The sequence below is a fragment of the Triticum aestivum genome, chromosome 5D (assembly GCF_018294505.1).
Source record: "Triticum aestivum cultivar Chinese Spring chromosome 5D, IWGSC CS RefSeq v2.1, whole genome shotgun sequence".
NCBI lineage: Eukaryota > Viridiplantae > Streptophyta > Magnoliopsida > Poales > Poaceae > Triticum > Triticum aestivum.
In genome coordinates, this window is record NC_057808.1 from 414597915 (window position 1) to 414613199 (window position 15285).

At 47.8% G+C, this 15285-nt stretch overlaps 2 protein-coding genes across 2 annotated transcripts; both read right to left on the reverse strand.

Moving 5' to 3' along the window:
• Positions 1–1003: 1003 nt before the first annotated feature.
• On the reverse strand, positions 1004–2024 carry LOC100037657 (dehydration-responsive element-binding protein 1H). Its single transcript, XM_044545742.1, has one exon. The coding sequence runs from the start codon at positions 1916–1918 to the stop codon at positions 1181–1183; it is 738 nt and encodes a 245-aa protein (XP_044401677.1). The 5' UTR covers positions 1919–2024; the 3' UTR covers positions 1004–1180.
• A 3952-nt stretch (positions 2025–5976) lies between these two features.
• Positions 5977–7105, reverse strand: LOC123125216 (dehydration-responsive element-binding protein 1H). The gene has a single exon (XM_044545743.1). The coding sequence runs from the start codon at positions 6997–6999 to the stop codon at positions 6277–6279; it is 723 nt and encodes a 240-aa protein (XP_044401678.1). The 5' UTR covers positions 7000–7105; the 3' UTR covers positions 5977–6276.
• Positions 7106–15285: the final 8180 nt, after the last annotated feature.

A 15285-nucleotide genomic window follows, 5' to 3' on the forward strand; every position in this document is an offset into this window, starting at 1 on the left:
AGTACCATTCTCCATTACCTCCTCTTGGAACTTGTGCAGGCAGCTCCGTCTCATGCCTCACGCACTAGCCGTCGACCCCATAGTCGAAATCGAAAGGGACTGCATACGGCGCCAGACAAGAAAACAATCTCTCACAGGACAAGCAATCGTACATGAATCTCTAATCCACCGCCGGAGCCACCGCCTTCAGACCTCCTCGTCGTGCCACATGCGTAATCGGAACTGCAGTCAGTAGTTTGTGCCTCATGTGTGTCCACAGCAGTGTATACGCCTGCTGGAAATCAATAATCGGCACTGGCTACAAGATAAAATTTCGGATCTACCTACATCGTATCAGCTACACTTGTAGAATTGATGTCCCGCCTTGTCTCCCGTCCAGGCGACGTTCGTCTCTATCTCGTCAACGCAAAGTGGACAAAGGGTGAGAGGGAGGAGGAAGTCTGTTGGGAAGGTGAGAGAGGAAGAAGACGCGACGGACATGGCGGCAGAAGTACAATCGGGGAGAGCGGCGGCGATGGGGGGCCGGGGGATATGCAATTATGGATGGCTAGGTAGGTGGCCGTCACGGGGCGACGGACACGGCTCAGGGTGGCCCAGGAAATTGGCCGAGCCGTGCGAGGACTATCTGGTCCGCCGGCTGCCGTAGCAATCAATGCCGGACAGAGCTGGGCTACTTTTTGCACGATATATGGCATATACGACCATAAAATACGAGGACGTGCACAGATCCTCATGCGTTCGAACGGGGTCGATTTCAGGAGCATCTGAGCTCGGGCTCCAAAATGAATATTCGGCTAAAGTGAGGCATCTAAACACAAACACAAGGAGGATTTAGGAAGGAGGTGCAGGGCGCGACTGCAGCACTCACCGCGTGAGTGTGTGGCAGCCTCTGCACCCCGGTGCCCGCCCACTGAAAAAATGACTGCTCGCAGGCTCTACAAAGATCTGGGCAAGAAGATTCAGAGCTCCCGATGCATTAACCTGTTGGGCCGGAGACCAGATCGAGCCGAATTAGGAGCAGCTTCAGCTTATTAGCTAGAGTACGTACATAGTCTTTTTCCAAAATAGGAAAACTTTGTAACAGGGGAAAATAGCTACAGAGTCAAAACAAGCCAGCTGAGAATTATGTACACTACTTTTTTTTTTTTTTTTTCGGGGGGATTATCGACACTAGTACTAGCTAGTAGCTCCAGAGCGCGACATCAGCTCCGTCGTCGCCGTTGTCCCAGTACGAGTCGATGATGGCCACCGTCGACGGCGGGTCCACGAGCAGCGCCTCCGCGAGGCTCGCGTAGTACGAGCACAGGTCCATTTCCGGGAACAAGTCAAGCCTACTGAACATATCGGTGTCCACTGCGACAGGCACCTCGAACTCTGCATCGGCAGAAGGTTCCGACGTCTCCGACGAACCGGCACTGTCAGACTCAGACGACGATTCTTCAGGAGCGCCACAGGAGGCCTCTTCGGTGACGGTGGCGGTGAGGGAGCCGTTGGCAGCCTCTCGCCTCTGGAAATCCGCGACGGCCTCGACCGCCGCGCGCCGGACGTCGCCGAGGTCGGAGAGTGCGGGCGGCACGGCGAGCAGCCACGCGGAGTCCGCGAAGTTGAGGCACGCGGCGGAGCGGCCGCCCAGGGCAAGCATGGCGGCGTCGTTCGCGCGCGCGGCGACCTCAGCCGTGGCGTACGTCCCGAGCCAGAGCCTCGCGCCGCGCTTGCCGGGGACGCGCACCTCGCAGACCCACCGTTCGGCGTTGCCTCGGCGCCGCACTCCGCGGTACACCGGGTGCCGCGTCTCCCGGAACTTGGTGCGCCCCGCGGGGCGCTTGGCCAGCGACGCCCGCCCCGCCGCGTGCACGGGCGAGGACGACACCGACGAGGAGGATGGGGAGGAGCTCGAGACCTCAAGGCCCATGTCCATGGCTACCGGCAGAGTGCTGGGTGATTGGCAGGTGGCCTTCTTCTTGAGCAGTCGAGCTTGGTGGTTGAGCTCAGTGAGGAGTGTGAGGCCGTGAGCTAATTGTGAGATGCTTGTTGAGCTTGAGCGAGAGTGTGGGATACTCATTTATAGGTATGCGTGATGCTGGAGGTTGAAGCGTATGAACGCGCTTGGGACGGCGGTAGGGATGCGGTGTCCGGACAGCTGGTGACAAAGGGACTGCGGGGTGATAGCGTCGTGTGACTTTTCTCCGGGTGGGCGTGTGGCGTGTGGGGGCTTTTGGCTTTGCAGTGTTAATGTTAAACAAAAAAGGCAACTTCCTGATGGCTTAACAGTGTTGATGCAGCGGTGATTGCCTTGCCTGATTGGTCAGCCGGCTGATCGGCCGCAAAGAGAAGACAGCAGTCACTGCTGAATGGGGTCGTCTGGTTCCCCGAGGTCTACGGAGGCTGAAGGCAGAAAGGGGCTGAAATTTTTTCAGTTGCAATCTGTGTGTAGGTGGCTCGCTTTGCAGAAATACGGCACCCAGCAGAGAGTGAAGGGCCTTAGAGCATCTCCACCAACAATGAGCAAATTTCACCTCGTACGCCCACGGACGCGGCCTGTTAGTGACCAGGCGTGTCCGTTTAAGCCCTTATTTACCGCCCGCGTAGCCACACTTCTTATTTTTATTATCATATGTCCGATCATTTGCACGTGATTGGTGGAGATGAAGAGTAGAAATAAAAGAATGAATACAGAAAAAGAAAAGGTGGTCCGGGGTGGGGTCGCGTTCTATGTGGCGGAATGCCCGGGCGCGTCCGCGAGCACTCATATCCTCAACATGTTTAAGATGGATATGGGGTTCGCGGACAGCCCTGGCATATAGGGATTATATTAGGAGTCTGGTTGGGTCACGCTTTTCCTTCTCTCTCCTGTTCGATCACAGATCGGGCGTGTCCGCGGGCGTATGAGGGATGGTTTGAGGCGTCCGGCTGTAGATGCTCTCAAGATCTCTCGGAGGCTCGGAGGCGGACCCTCGAACCTCCACTATATGTCCGGACAATTTTTTTCATCCAACGGAACCTGTATATGTCCGCTCAGCAGTTAGGATATACGAAAATTCTGATATCCAAAAGACAAACGTGGAGGATTTTGCCAGAGCCCGGACATGCACTTGACCAAACACATGGTCCCTCTTTTCTCTCTCTTCTCCCAACCGCACATGCATGGTCCCCTCTCAGCTCTCTCCTCCCAACCGGACATTAAACCACAAATATCCCATCACATGCATGATCCCTACCTATTTTTTCTTTTCCCATCCGGATACTTTGTGATTAGCATTGGATGGTTCACTCCCGCATCATATCCACGGACCACGTCCGCATATAAAAATGGACATATACCAAAGACATTTGTGGGTCGGCGTTGGAGATGCCCTTAGTAGATGGACAACCATGGTGCCATGAGTATTCCAACAGTCCACATATAGGGCAACTCCAACGCGGTCTATCAATTTTTTTGGATGAGATGATGCTTTTAACATTATTCACCAAATGTCGATTCAGACTTCTGAAATGTTACAAATCGGAATCAAATCAGGGGAGCTTTGAAAGAGTCCGGACATCTGCGTACGCTACAAGCTGAGTCTGGAGTCCTCTCTCCCTCTTGGACAAAGGACGGACATTTGATGAATATGGTTGGATGGCGGACGAACATTTGGTGATGTCCAATAAGGGATCTGTGTTAGAGTTGCCCCTTATACCTAAAATTGTGTTAGGATTCAGTCTACAACCCTCTTCTCAAAGCACCTCCTTGGGGGGAGACAACCCCACCACCGCCACATTAGGGGGCTTCGCAAAGTATCTGACAACAATACGATAGTTGCATGTAGATTTTTTGGTAATGGACGCAACCACAGAACAAACACAAAACACGGATTTTACCTAGGTTCGGGCCCTTGAGATAGGTGATAGTTAGACTACTGCTTATTCGGGATTATTTCAAAGGATATTACAATGGGGGAACACAATAAGGTTTTCGGTTGGTTGGATGTTAACTCGTTGGATTCTTTCGTGAACAATCCAGGCGGGATGCCTAGATTGGATATCCTATAAAACAAATCCTGGGTTTCAAGAGATGTCGAATGTGTCCTTGCTTCTTCTTGATTTCTTTTTGTCACATGATGTGGACTCACCAAGTTTGGTAGTCATACGACTCTATCGTCATAATCTAGGGGTGATACGTTTAGGAAAGTCGGCGACCAAAGTGTGCCTCCCTGACACCGTATGTGCACGGGCAAATATGACCTCAAATATGGTACCGCTGCATAGTTAGGTGTAGGGACATTTATCTACGAATATGGTCATTAAATGGAACATAATATATAATTTAACAATTGGTTTATATATAATAATTTATTAAATGGAACATAATATATAATACCGAAAAAATAATTAATAGAAGAACCTGAACTTACGAATTCAGCTCTCGCTGTAAACATTTAAAATGATTTGGCCTTCAAAGTTTTGCCAGTTCGAGGAGATATATGTCAACTCATTTCTCCTGTTTAGAAACACAATACAAACGGAGACGTTTATAGACGTACGTCAACACTCACCCTGAGAAAGCATCCCTTCTTTGATTCTTGCTAATCTTAATATAGCAAACTGAAATTGATCCTTGATTGCACCATAGGAGAAAACGTAGAACCCATCAAGTGGCTCCAGTTGATATAGTTTGGACAGCAATATCTCGGGGATGTTCCCAGGGAGCGTTTTTCCAGCGAACGTCAAACATATACCATGCCAAACCAACTAATAAATTGCCATGTCAACTCTATTGGATTTGCCATGACTGGAGGCGAAAATTGTCACGTTGCGCAAAAAAAGCAGAAAATTGTCACGTTATGCAAATCCTGTGAAATCCTTTACACCGAATGGAAACAAGTTTGGAATTACGTATTGTGCACACGCGCTAGTCTGTCAGCGACCCAAAATACTTCGGCTGCAGCACAAAGCGGGCAGCCGAAGCAGCGAGCCCACCAGCATATGGGCCGGGCCTGACGGGTTACCACTCCGAGGGCTGACTACAAGTATTCACGGGAGAGCAGCAGCGAAAGGTTATCCGGGCTTGGATCAGAAACGGCAACGGCGGCCTCCTCTTCCCCTACCTCCTGTACTTCCTCCTTCCTCCTTCCCCAATCTCTGTATCTGAGCTTAATCTTCCTGTAATGGAGTAATTCGAGTGATTCGTGAGTGGGTTCCTAACATAGTCAGTACTCAGCAAGTATCACTACACGTCTAAATATCTAGCTAAAAGGACAAGTCACATCCTACAAAAGATATCGGAAGAACACCCGCCGGCTCCCCGCGTGCGAGTGTGCTGCTGCCTCACCATCTTAGTCCCGCTGAAAGTGAACCTGTGAGTGAAGGTGACACACCGAGAAGATTCAGAGCTCTCGTCGCTCTAACCTGTTGGGCCCGTGACCAGATCAACCCGAGTGACCACACGTTATCGACGTATGGGAGACATGACATCGGACCGCATCTTCTGGATTGCTCGTTGCAAACAAGGGTTAACATCGACTGAAAGTTGCCTCCCTCTCGTCTGGTTCTGCTTTGCCTCTTGAGCTCATGCTGCATGAAGGAATATTTCCTTTTTCTGGAACCCATTGCAAGCCGTCTCGCCTCTCGTTGTACTACCGTATCTGCTTCGATTTGTTCTTTTTGTGGGAGGGGAATGTTTGGTTCCTTGGTACATATGTACCCTATATGAATTTTTTTTAGCAATTCAACAAAAAGTCAAAATTTTCTGAAAGTATTTTTGAAATAAACTTGACCATTCATTATACTAGTGAGAAAAGTTTCACAAAAAGAAAATTCCTCTTTGACTTCTTTTCAAAAAAGACAATTTTTTGATCAAAATAGCGTGAATAGTGACCTATAATAGCAAATAAATTTTGTCCTTTTCGCTGTGAAGTCAACGTCGGTTTTTATATTGTGAAAATTTATATACTAGTGTGCAAGTAAGTCAAGTTTAATCTAAAAATACTTTTTAACTATTTTAACTCTTTATTTAATTATTTAAAAAAATACCCCATATAGGGTGTATATACATGCGGGAGCCAAAGGGTATTTCTCCTTTTTGTGCTCCTTTTTACAGCTTCAAACTGCGTGTACTACGTCTTAATTTAGAGAAGAACCGGAGTATAAACAGTGGCATAAAACTGTTTCATAATGAATTCTCGATTGCAAGCAGCTTCAATTTGCTAGCTATGGCCTACAGAGTCCTCTCCCGAAATTGGAAAACTTTGCGAAGGAAAAAATAAAGACTACAGAGTCAAAGCAAAGCAGAATATGCTAATAGCTCCAGAGGGCGAAATCAGTTGCCCCCTCGCCGCACTCTCCGTTATCCCAGTACGCCCCGGTGCCGGTCGCCACCGGCGGCGGGTCCATCAGCAGCGCCTCCGCGAGGCTCGCGTAGTACGAGCCGAAGTCCATTTCCGGGAACAAGTCAAGCCGACTGAACATTTCGACGTCCATTCCGCCCGGCAGCGCGAAGTCTCCATTGCCAGAAGGTTTCGACGTCTCTGACGAACCGGCATCGTCAGACTCAGACGAGGATTCCGCAGGAGCGCCACAGGAGGTCTCCTCGGCGGTGGCGGTGGCGGTGATGGACCCACCGGCAGCCTCCCGTCGCTGCAAATCCGCGACGGCCTCGACCGCCGCGCGCCGGACGTCGGCGAGATCGGAGTGCGCGGACGGCACGGCGAGCAGCCACGCGGAGTCCGGGAAGTTGAGACGCGCGGCGGAGCGGCCGCCCAGGGCGAGCATGGCGGCGTCGTTGGCGCGCGCTGCGATCTCGGCTGTGGCGTACGTCCCGAGCCAGAGCCGAGCGCCGCGCTTGCCAGGGACGCGCACCTCGCAGACCCACCGTTGGGCGTTGCCCCGGCGCCGCACGCCGCGGTACACCGGGTGCCGCGTCTCGCGGAACTTGGTGCGCCCCGCCGGGCGCTTGGCCACCAACGCGTTCTCGTTGGAAGAGGAAGGGAAGGAGCTCGAGATCTCAAGGCCCATGCCCATGGCAACCGGCAGAGTGGTCGGCGCTTCCTTATGGAGCAGTCGAGCTTGGTGCTTGAGCTTAGCGAGGAGTGTGAGCTAGGTGCGAGATGCTTGAGCTTGAGTGAGAGTGTTTGCTGTTGCAATCTGCGGAGTGTGTGAGACGTATTTATAGGTATGTGCTGTGCTGGAGCTTGGAAGTTGTATGAACGCGCTCAAGACAGCGGTCGGGATGCCGGTGTACAAACAGCTGGTGACGATGGGACCGTACGTGGAGGATTAAATTAAGTGGCGTTGATAGCGTCATGAGACTTTTCTCCTGGTGGTGGTGGGCGTGTGGGGGCTTTTGGCTTTGCCGTGTTAAACAAGAGGCAACTTCCTGCTTGCTTAACACAGTGAACTAGTGAAGGATGGGGTTCGACGGTTGGTAGGCGCGTGACGAAGTGAAGGCTCGAATGGACAGACAGTGGTTACTATTGAATGGGTCCTGTGTTTCTCCCAGTTATCTGGACGCGGAAGGCACAAGCGAGGCATCGGTGACCATGAATCGCTATGGCGCCAAATTACGGCCATCTGGTTCGAGCAATTGGGACTCAAGGAGATAGAGGGCGTTTTCATTGAATCGTCGTAGTGCTTCAAGGAGCTAAACCCACAGCTCACCTTTGCATGGCTAAGACGCACACAACCAATAAACAAATATAAAGAAAGAATTTGGCAAGGCCGACTCATTGTGATAAAACATCAGTAACTACCACCGTGTTGACAACACTCGAATTATTAGAAGTTTCCCAAACGCACTGACATGAGCTTGTTTATCATTTTTTTTAGAGAAACCGGGACGAGAGCTCTTCCGAACGGAAAAAAGAAGAGATAAGTTTCCCTAATAGCGATGCCTTTTAAATGAAAATGTGCATGAATGATGTCGTCCTTGGACTCGGATCCAAACACATAGTTAATATAATGGGTTTTCACCCAGGAGAGGAAGTCCAGACAAACTCCAGACAGCACATTCAACAAGGGAGCAAAACCACCACTATCAAGTACAACTAGTGAAGATTAGGCCTAAAGATTTCACCCGGAACATGGAATTTGATACTCGAAGAGCACCATCAAGGATGAAGTCTCGAAGTTGCCGACACCAACATGCCAAGAAAGAAGTCTCAGAGTCCTTCCCTCAAGCATACTCCTACACCACCGTCGAGGACGCATTGTTAGGGAATTCCTCCTTACCACTGACTTGCATGTTCTCTTTCAACTCCCTTTATCTGTGCAAGCCCACGAGGAAGTAAAACAAATGCAAAATGAAGTGATCAATGTTGACATCTCCGGTCGATCACATGATATCTAGACTTATATTCGGGGAGCTGCAGTCTTTCGGACCACTGCATATTACAGCTTCTACTTCAGAGATGTACTTGCACGTGAAGCGTTAAAATGGATGTGAAAATCCAAACTCATACCCAATATCAAAGTATTTGGTTGGCTCCTGCTATCTAACCGTCTTAACTCGAAACATGCTCAAAAGGAGGCATTATAATATTGGTGATAATCTAGACTGCCCGCAGTGTGGCGGGTGGCATATAGAAGAAACTATGCAGCACTTATTCTTCCATTGCACCTTCAGCAGGGCATGTTCGTGAATCTTGAACATTCATTGGAGTACACATGATAATAGACTTGAGCTCATTAGACAGATAAAGGAGCTACACCCTCGAGAGATGCTTATCAACATCTTCCTAGTAGTTGCTCGGAACCTTTGGAAAGAGCGCAACAAACTACTTCAGTGGTGTAATCCCTTCAATCCCATCCTGGAAACAAAGATTCAAAGCTGATTTCGCTAACTTGAGCTCTACGGTGCCCACAAATAAAAGGCAGGTTATTACTGCCTTTGTTGCCTCCATTACATAACTAGTACTTTTAGTGTGACTGCTCTTCCTCCCCCCATCTCACACTCACAGAATACCGGTCTAAGAAACTGACTGCCCTTAAGAGGATACCGATACAATGAGCATGACAATAAAAGTCAGTTTCTTAGACCGGTATAGTGAGCATGACAATGACTCAAGGGGATATCGATATATCACACCTCGGGCTTTGTAAAGTGTCACGAAGCAAAGGGAATAATACATGATAACCAAAGGTTCACGCAAATACTATTCATGTATTCATAGGGATCAATATGGAGGTCCACGGTTCCGTTATTGGTCACTGAATGAAACGGGGTTTCGTTCATGACTATGTTTTACCGAACCTACAGGGTCGCAAGCTTAAGGGTAGTATGATCTGTTGAGTGTTAGTAGAGTGAGAGTTATGATAAAATACTCTTGGAATAGTTTTGAGAACATAATAAATATTTCGAGAGAGTTCCAAAAGAGTTCCATAAATGCTGTGGGAGGTCCCGGGTGTCGGTGTCAAAACCGACAGGTCTCGGGTAGGGGGTCCCAAGCTGTGTGTCTTAGGATCGACGGTAACATGGACATGGGATTTTACCCAGCTTCGGGCTCTCTCGAAGAGATAATACCCTACATGCTGCTTGATTGACTTTGATGAGTATTGGGGTTACAAGAGTTGATCTACCTCGAGATCGTATGTTGTGGTCTAAACCTGAGGGTACGATGAATAATGTCATGATCCTCTATCGACTAGCCTAGCCTCGGCTTATATAACATACCGGAGGCCTAGGATAACAAGAGCCCTAGTCGAATACATAGGTGGAGAGGAGTCCTTATCTTGATCATCAAGTCTTGTGGAATATCCCTTGTATGCGCCATGGGCTGTCCGAACTGGCCCATGAGTGAACCGCCATGGGGGTCCTCGGCCCGATCCAGCTGGTCGGGAGACGACGTGGTGAGTACCCCTAGTCCAGGACACCATCACCGGGCATGTCCTAGAACTTTTGGTAATGTCTAGAAGGTTACGGAACCTTCCGGGTAAATCCAAAGGGTCCCTGGTGCGAGGACACCTTGGTTGGGCCAAGGAGTAAGGCCCACGAAGCCATAGGTCGGTGCACCAAGGAGTTGCTTGAGGGGAGGGGTCAGACCATGGCGTTTACCCCTCGGCTACACGCCAGGGTCTGACGCGTTTACCCCTGGGCCAGACGCCGGAGTCCACGCCGTTTACGAAAACACCAAGGTTCGTGGTGTTTGATACTGGAATCCGAGAAGGACTCTTCCTCATGATCCAAACCGGCTTTGCGGAGGCCCCTCCCCAAATTGCGACCCAGGGCTCTATATATAAATAGGCGGGCAGGGGCAGCCCCTAGAACATAAGAGCAACTCCAATGCGCCGACCCAAACGAACGGCAATTTTGTCTGCTTTTTGTCCGTTTGGGTCGGCCGCCCGCTCGGCGTCCGCCCTCTTTATAATTTTGGTCGGCAATGCACCCAACGCGCCGACCCATATTTTTCTGCGTGGTTGGCTTGCCGCCGTTTTTGAACAAATATACACACATTTTGCATAGTATCACAAGCAAACAAAGATAGCATAGTTTCACAACCAAATAAATTTAGCATAGAATAAAAATTAAATTGTCTCAAATACATTTAAAAAATATACATCTATTGGTTGCCAACATGAGCCCACGTATGCTCAACCAAATCATTTTGCAGTTGCATGTGAGTTTCCCAATCACGCATTTCATGATGAAATTGGGTGAACTGTGCAAATGTTGTCGCTCCTCCTCCATGCTCAGGCACAACATTCTCACCTTGAGACTGAAACTTGATCGTAAATACGTTCCATACACTCATCCTCTACGATCATATTGTGCATGATCACACGAGCAGTCATCACCTCCCATAACTTCTTGGTGCTCCAAGTTCTAGCAGGATACCGAACAATGCCCCATCGAGATTGCAGAACACCAAAGGCACGCTCCACATCCTTCCTAACACTTTCTTGCTCTTGGGCAAATCTTTTCCTCTTCTCTCCGATAGCACTACTAGGGAAAAGCTTATACACAGGATCTTACCAGCAGCGAGTTTTAAATTAAGGCGCTGCTGCAATGTAGCAGTAACGCGCTCTGGCAGTACTCGCTGCTGAACTAAACGTAGCAGTAGCGCGCCTCCTCTAAGCCGCGCTACTACTATAATTCCCACGACCCCGCCGTGAAGCTAGTTCTAGCAGCAGCGCGTTAATTCGGAGCGCGCTACTGCTAGGTAGTTTAGCAGTAGCGCCTTTACCTTTAGAGCGCTACTGCTAAAACTAGCTATCTCCCACCCCCACGCTCTCCTCTATCTGATCCACACTCACACTCACTGCATCTCCCCCTCAACCCCCTCGCGCGCCGGTCCTCCCCCGCTGGCCGCCGTCGCCCCCGCCAGCCGTCGTCGCCTACCCCTCTTCCCTCTGCGTCGCCGTCAACTCCTCCTCCTCGCTGGACTCGGTACCGCCCTCCTCCTCCGTCCTCCCTCGACTCGCCGCCGGCTGGCCCCTCCTCGCTCCGCCTTCCTCCTCCATCCTACACTCTCCTCCCTCCTCCAGTCGCCCCTCCTTCTTCCTCCTCCCTCCTCCATCCACAACCCCTCCTCCCTGCTACATTTTGATTTAGTAGGCTAGTTCGTATGCAACATTTTGATTTAGTTCATATGATTTAGTTGATTTAGTAGGCTAGTTGATTTAGTTGATTTAGAACATTTTGATTTAGTTGATTTAGTAGGCAAGTTGATCTAGTAGGCTAGTTGATTTGTAGAACATTTTGATTTAGTTGATTTAGTAGGCAAGTTGATTTAATAGGCTAGTTGATTTATAGAACATTTTGATTTAACAATTATTTTTCTTTCCTGTGAAGTGGATCGTTAATCCTTGCTCATATTGCTTTAGGAAAATGGTGCCACCACCACCACCACCATGTCGATTGTGCAAGTCAATGTGCGCTAGCAGCCTTACAACTGGCAAGTTGTTCGGCATCTACTTCCAACCGAGTTTTCGTCATGCGGCGGTAAGAAATTATATGAAATGTAACAACTATTTTATTTTTAGTGTTGGCATTACTGCATTGTGTCATTTTGCTTTTTTTACACAGATCGTCCCGTGCAATGTGAGGTTGACATTCAACAAGCTGACAGGAGACACTGTGACATTTCAGGCTCCTGGGGGCCGTACACTATGGAGGTCGAGAAAGGACGCAATATGTCACAGATTGGAGGAGATGGATGGGCCCGTTTCCTCGCCCGCATGCGTCTTACTGGTGGTGAGTTGATCAGCTTCTCCTTCAGAGAAGAAAGACCCAAGCTGGCTGTCATTTATATCAACCTGGTGGAAGATGATGAAGATGATGAAGATGACGAAGATGATGAAGATGGCGAAGATGATGAAGATAATGAGGACCCACTCGATGAAGATGATGAGAACCCACTTCATGAAGCCATCGTAGCTCAAAGAATGAGGCTGAGCGAGGAGGAGGTGTGCAACCTATGGGACATAATTCCGCCACATGATGACTTTGTCGGGGTGCCATTCGTGACCCGCCTGACAAGTACCATGGTCGATCGGCATGAAATGGTATGTTATACTGATTGTAGTAATTTGATGATATATATATGCTTTATTGTTATACTTACAAATGCAAATTATCCGATGATATGCTTAGTGAATCCGATGATATGCTTAGTGTAGAGTCGAATGATATGCTGTGTGGAATCTAGTCGATGATATGCTTTAGTGTAGAGTCTGATCACATGCTTATTAGTGTAGAATCCAAGGAACTATTAATAGTGTAGATAATCCATATATACTTATTAGTAGAATTCATGCTTAATTAGTACAAATGTGTAGTACTGTGTTTTTGATAATGTAGAAATTTATACTTAATAGAAATATATTTGCAAGAGTATGTGCGAGGCTATTTATTAATTGATATGTTTTTCTTGTTTAGAAATTGCCAAAGAACCTATCTGTGAGTTGTGGTATCGAGCCTGATGAAGAAGGCTCAGCTGGACTACGCCTTACTGCAAGGGGCTCCGTCACCACGTGTACTTACCGCATGGACACAGACGGTCGTTGATACGTCTCCTTCGTATCTACTTTTCCAAACACTTTTGCCCTTGTTTTGGACTCTAACTTGCATGATTTGAATGGAACTAACCCGGACTAACGCTGTTTTCAGCAGACTTTCCATGGTGTTATTTATGTGCAGAAACAAAAGTTCTCGGAATGACCTGAAACTCCACGTAACATCTATTTGGAAAATAAGAAAAATACTGGAAGAAAAATCCACGTCAGGGGGCCCACACCCTGTCCACGAGGGTGGGGGCGCGCCCCTTGCCTCGTGGGCCCCCTGACGCTCCACCGACCTCAACTCCAACTCCATATATTCACTTTCGGGGAGAAAAAATTAGAGAGAAGGATTCATCGCGTTTTACGATACGGAGCCGCCGCCAAGCCCTAAAATCTCTCGGGAGGGCTGATCTGGAGTCCGTTCGGGGCTCTGGAGAGGGGAATCCGTCGCCATCGTCATCATCAACCATCCTCCATCACCAATTTCATGATGCTCACCGCCGTGCGTGAGTAATTCCATCGTAGGCTTGCTGGACGGTGATGGGTTGGATGAGATCTATCATGTAATCGAGTTAGTTTTTTTAGGGTTTGATCCCTAGTATCCACTATGTTTTGTGATTGATGTTGCTATGACTTTGCTATGCTTAATGCTTGTCACTAGGGCCCGAGTGCCATGATTTCAGATCTGAACCTATTATGTTTTCTTGAATATATGTGAGTTCTTGATCCTATCTTGCAAGTCTATAGTCACCTACTATGTGTTATGATCCGGCAACCCCGAAGTGACAATAATCGGGAACACTCCCGGTGATGACCATAGTTTGAGGAGTTCATGTATTCACTATGTGCTAGTGCTTTGTTCCGGTACTCTATTAAAAGGAGGCCTTAATATCCCTTAGTTTCCAATATGACCCCGCTGCCACGGGAGGGTAGGACAAAAGATGTCATGCAAGTTCTTTTCCATAAGCACGTATGACTATATTCGGAATACATGCCTACATTACATTGATGAATTGGAGCTAGTTCTGTGTCACCCTATGTTATAATTGTTACATGATGAACCGCATCCGGCATAATTCTCCATCACCGATCCAATGCCTACGAGCTTTTCATACATTGTTCTCCGCTTATTTACTTTTCCGTTGCTACTGTTACAATCACTACAAAACACCAAAAATAATACTTTTGCTACCGTTACTTTTGTTACCGTTACCACTACTATCATATTACTTTGCTACTAAATACTTTGCTGCAGATACTAAGTTATCCAGGTGTGGTTGAATTGAAAACTCAACTGCTAATACTTGAGAATATTCTTTGGCTACCCTTGTGTCGAATCAATAAATTTGGGTTGAATACTCTACCCTCGAAAACTGTTGCGATCCCCTATACTTGTGGGTTATCAAGACTATTTTCTGGCGCCGTTGCCGGGGAGCATAGCTCTATTCTTTGAGTCACTTGGGATTTATATCTGCTAGTCACTATGAAGAACTTGAAAGACGCGAAAACAAAAATTTATCCCTCAACTACGAGGGGAGGTAAGGAACTGCCATCTAGCTCTGCACTTGATTCACCTTCTGTTTTGAGTAAGCTTGCGACACCTAAACCTGCTTCTGCTATTCGTTCTGATATGTCGCATGTTATTGATGAAGCCACTTCTGCTATGCATGATACTTATGATGAAACTAGTTCTATGCTTGATACTAGTGTGCCACTTGGTGAATTTCTTGATGAACAACTTGCTAGGGCTAGAGAGAATGAAATTATTGATAATATTTATGAAAGTGATGATGAAGACTCTTCCCCTAAGAAGTATGAATTACCTGTTGTGCCTGAGGGCTATGTTATGGATGAAGCATTTGCTAACGAAATTTTTGCCTGCAAAGATAGATATGATGTTAAGAAGTTATTAGCTAAATGGAAGCAGCAATCTCTTAATGCTAGAATTAAACCTGACCCTGCTTTTGCTACTTCACCTATCTGTGTTACTGATAAGGATTATGAATTCTCTATTGATCCTGATATAATTACTTTGGTTGAGTCTGATCCTTTCCATGGCTATGAATCTGAAACTGTCGTGGCACATCTTACTAAATTAAATGATATATCCACCCTGTTCACTAATGATGAGAGAACTCGCTACTTTTATATCCTTAAAATATTTCCGTTCTCATTAAAGGGTGATGCTAGGATATGGTTTAATTCTCTTGATCCTGGTTGTGTGCGCAGTCCCCAGGATATGTTTTATTACTTCTCTGCTAAATATTTCCCTGCTCATAAGAAACAAGATGTTTTAAGGGATATATATATATA

Bases quoted from the DNA above. Each gene is read 5' to 3' on its own strand.
- LOC100037657 (XM_044545742.1), bottom strand. From the start codon at position 1,918: ATGGACATGGGCCTTGAGGTCTCGAGCTCCTCCCCATCCTCCTCGTCG.
- LOC123125216 (XM_044545743.1), bottom strand. From the start codon at position 6,999: ATGGGCATGGGCCTTGAGATCTCGAGCTCCTTCCCTTCCTCTTCCAAC.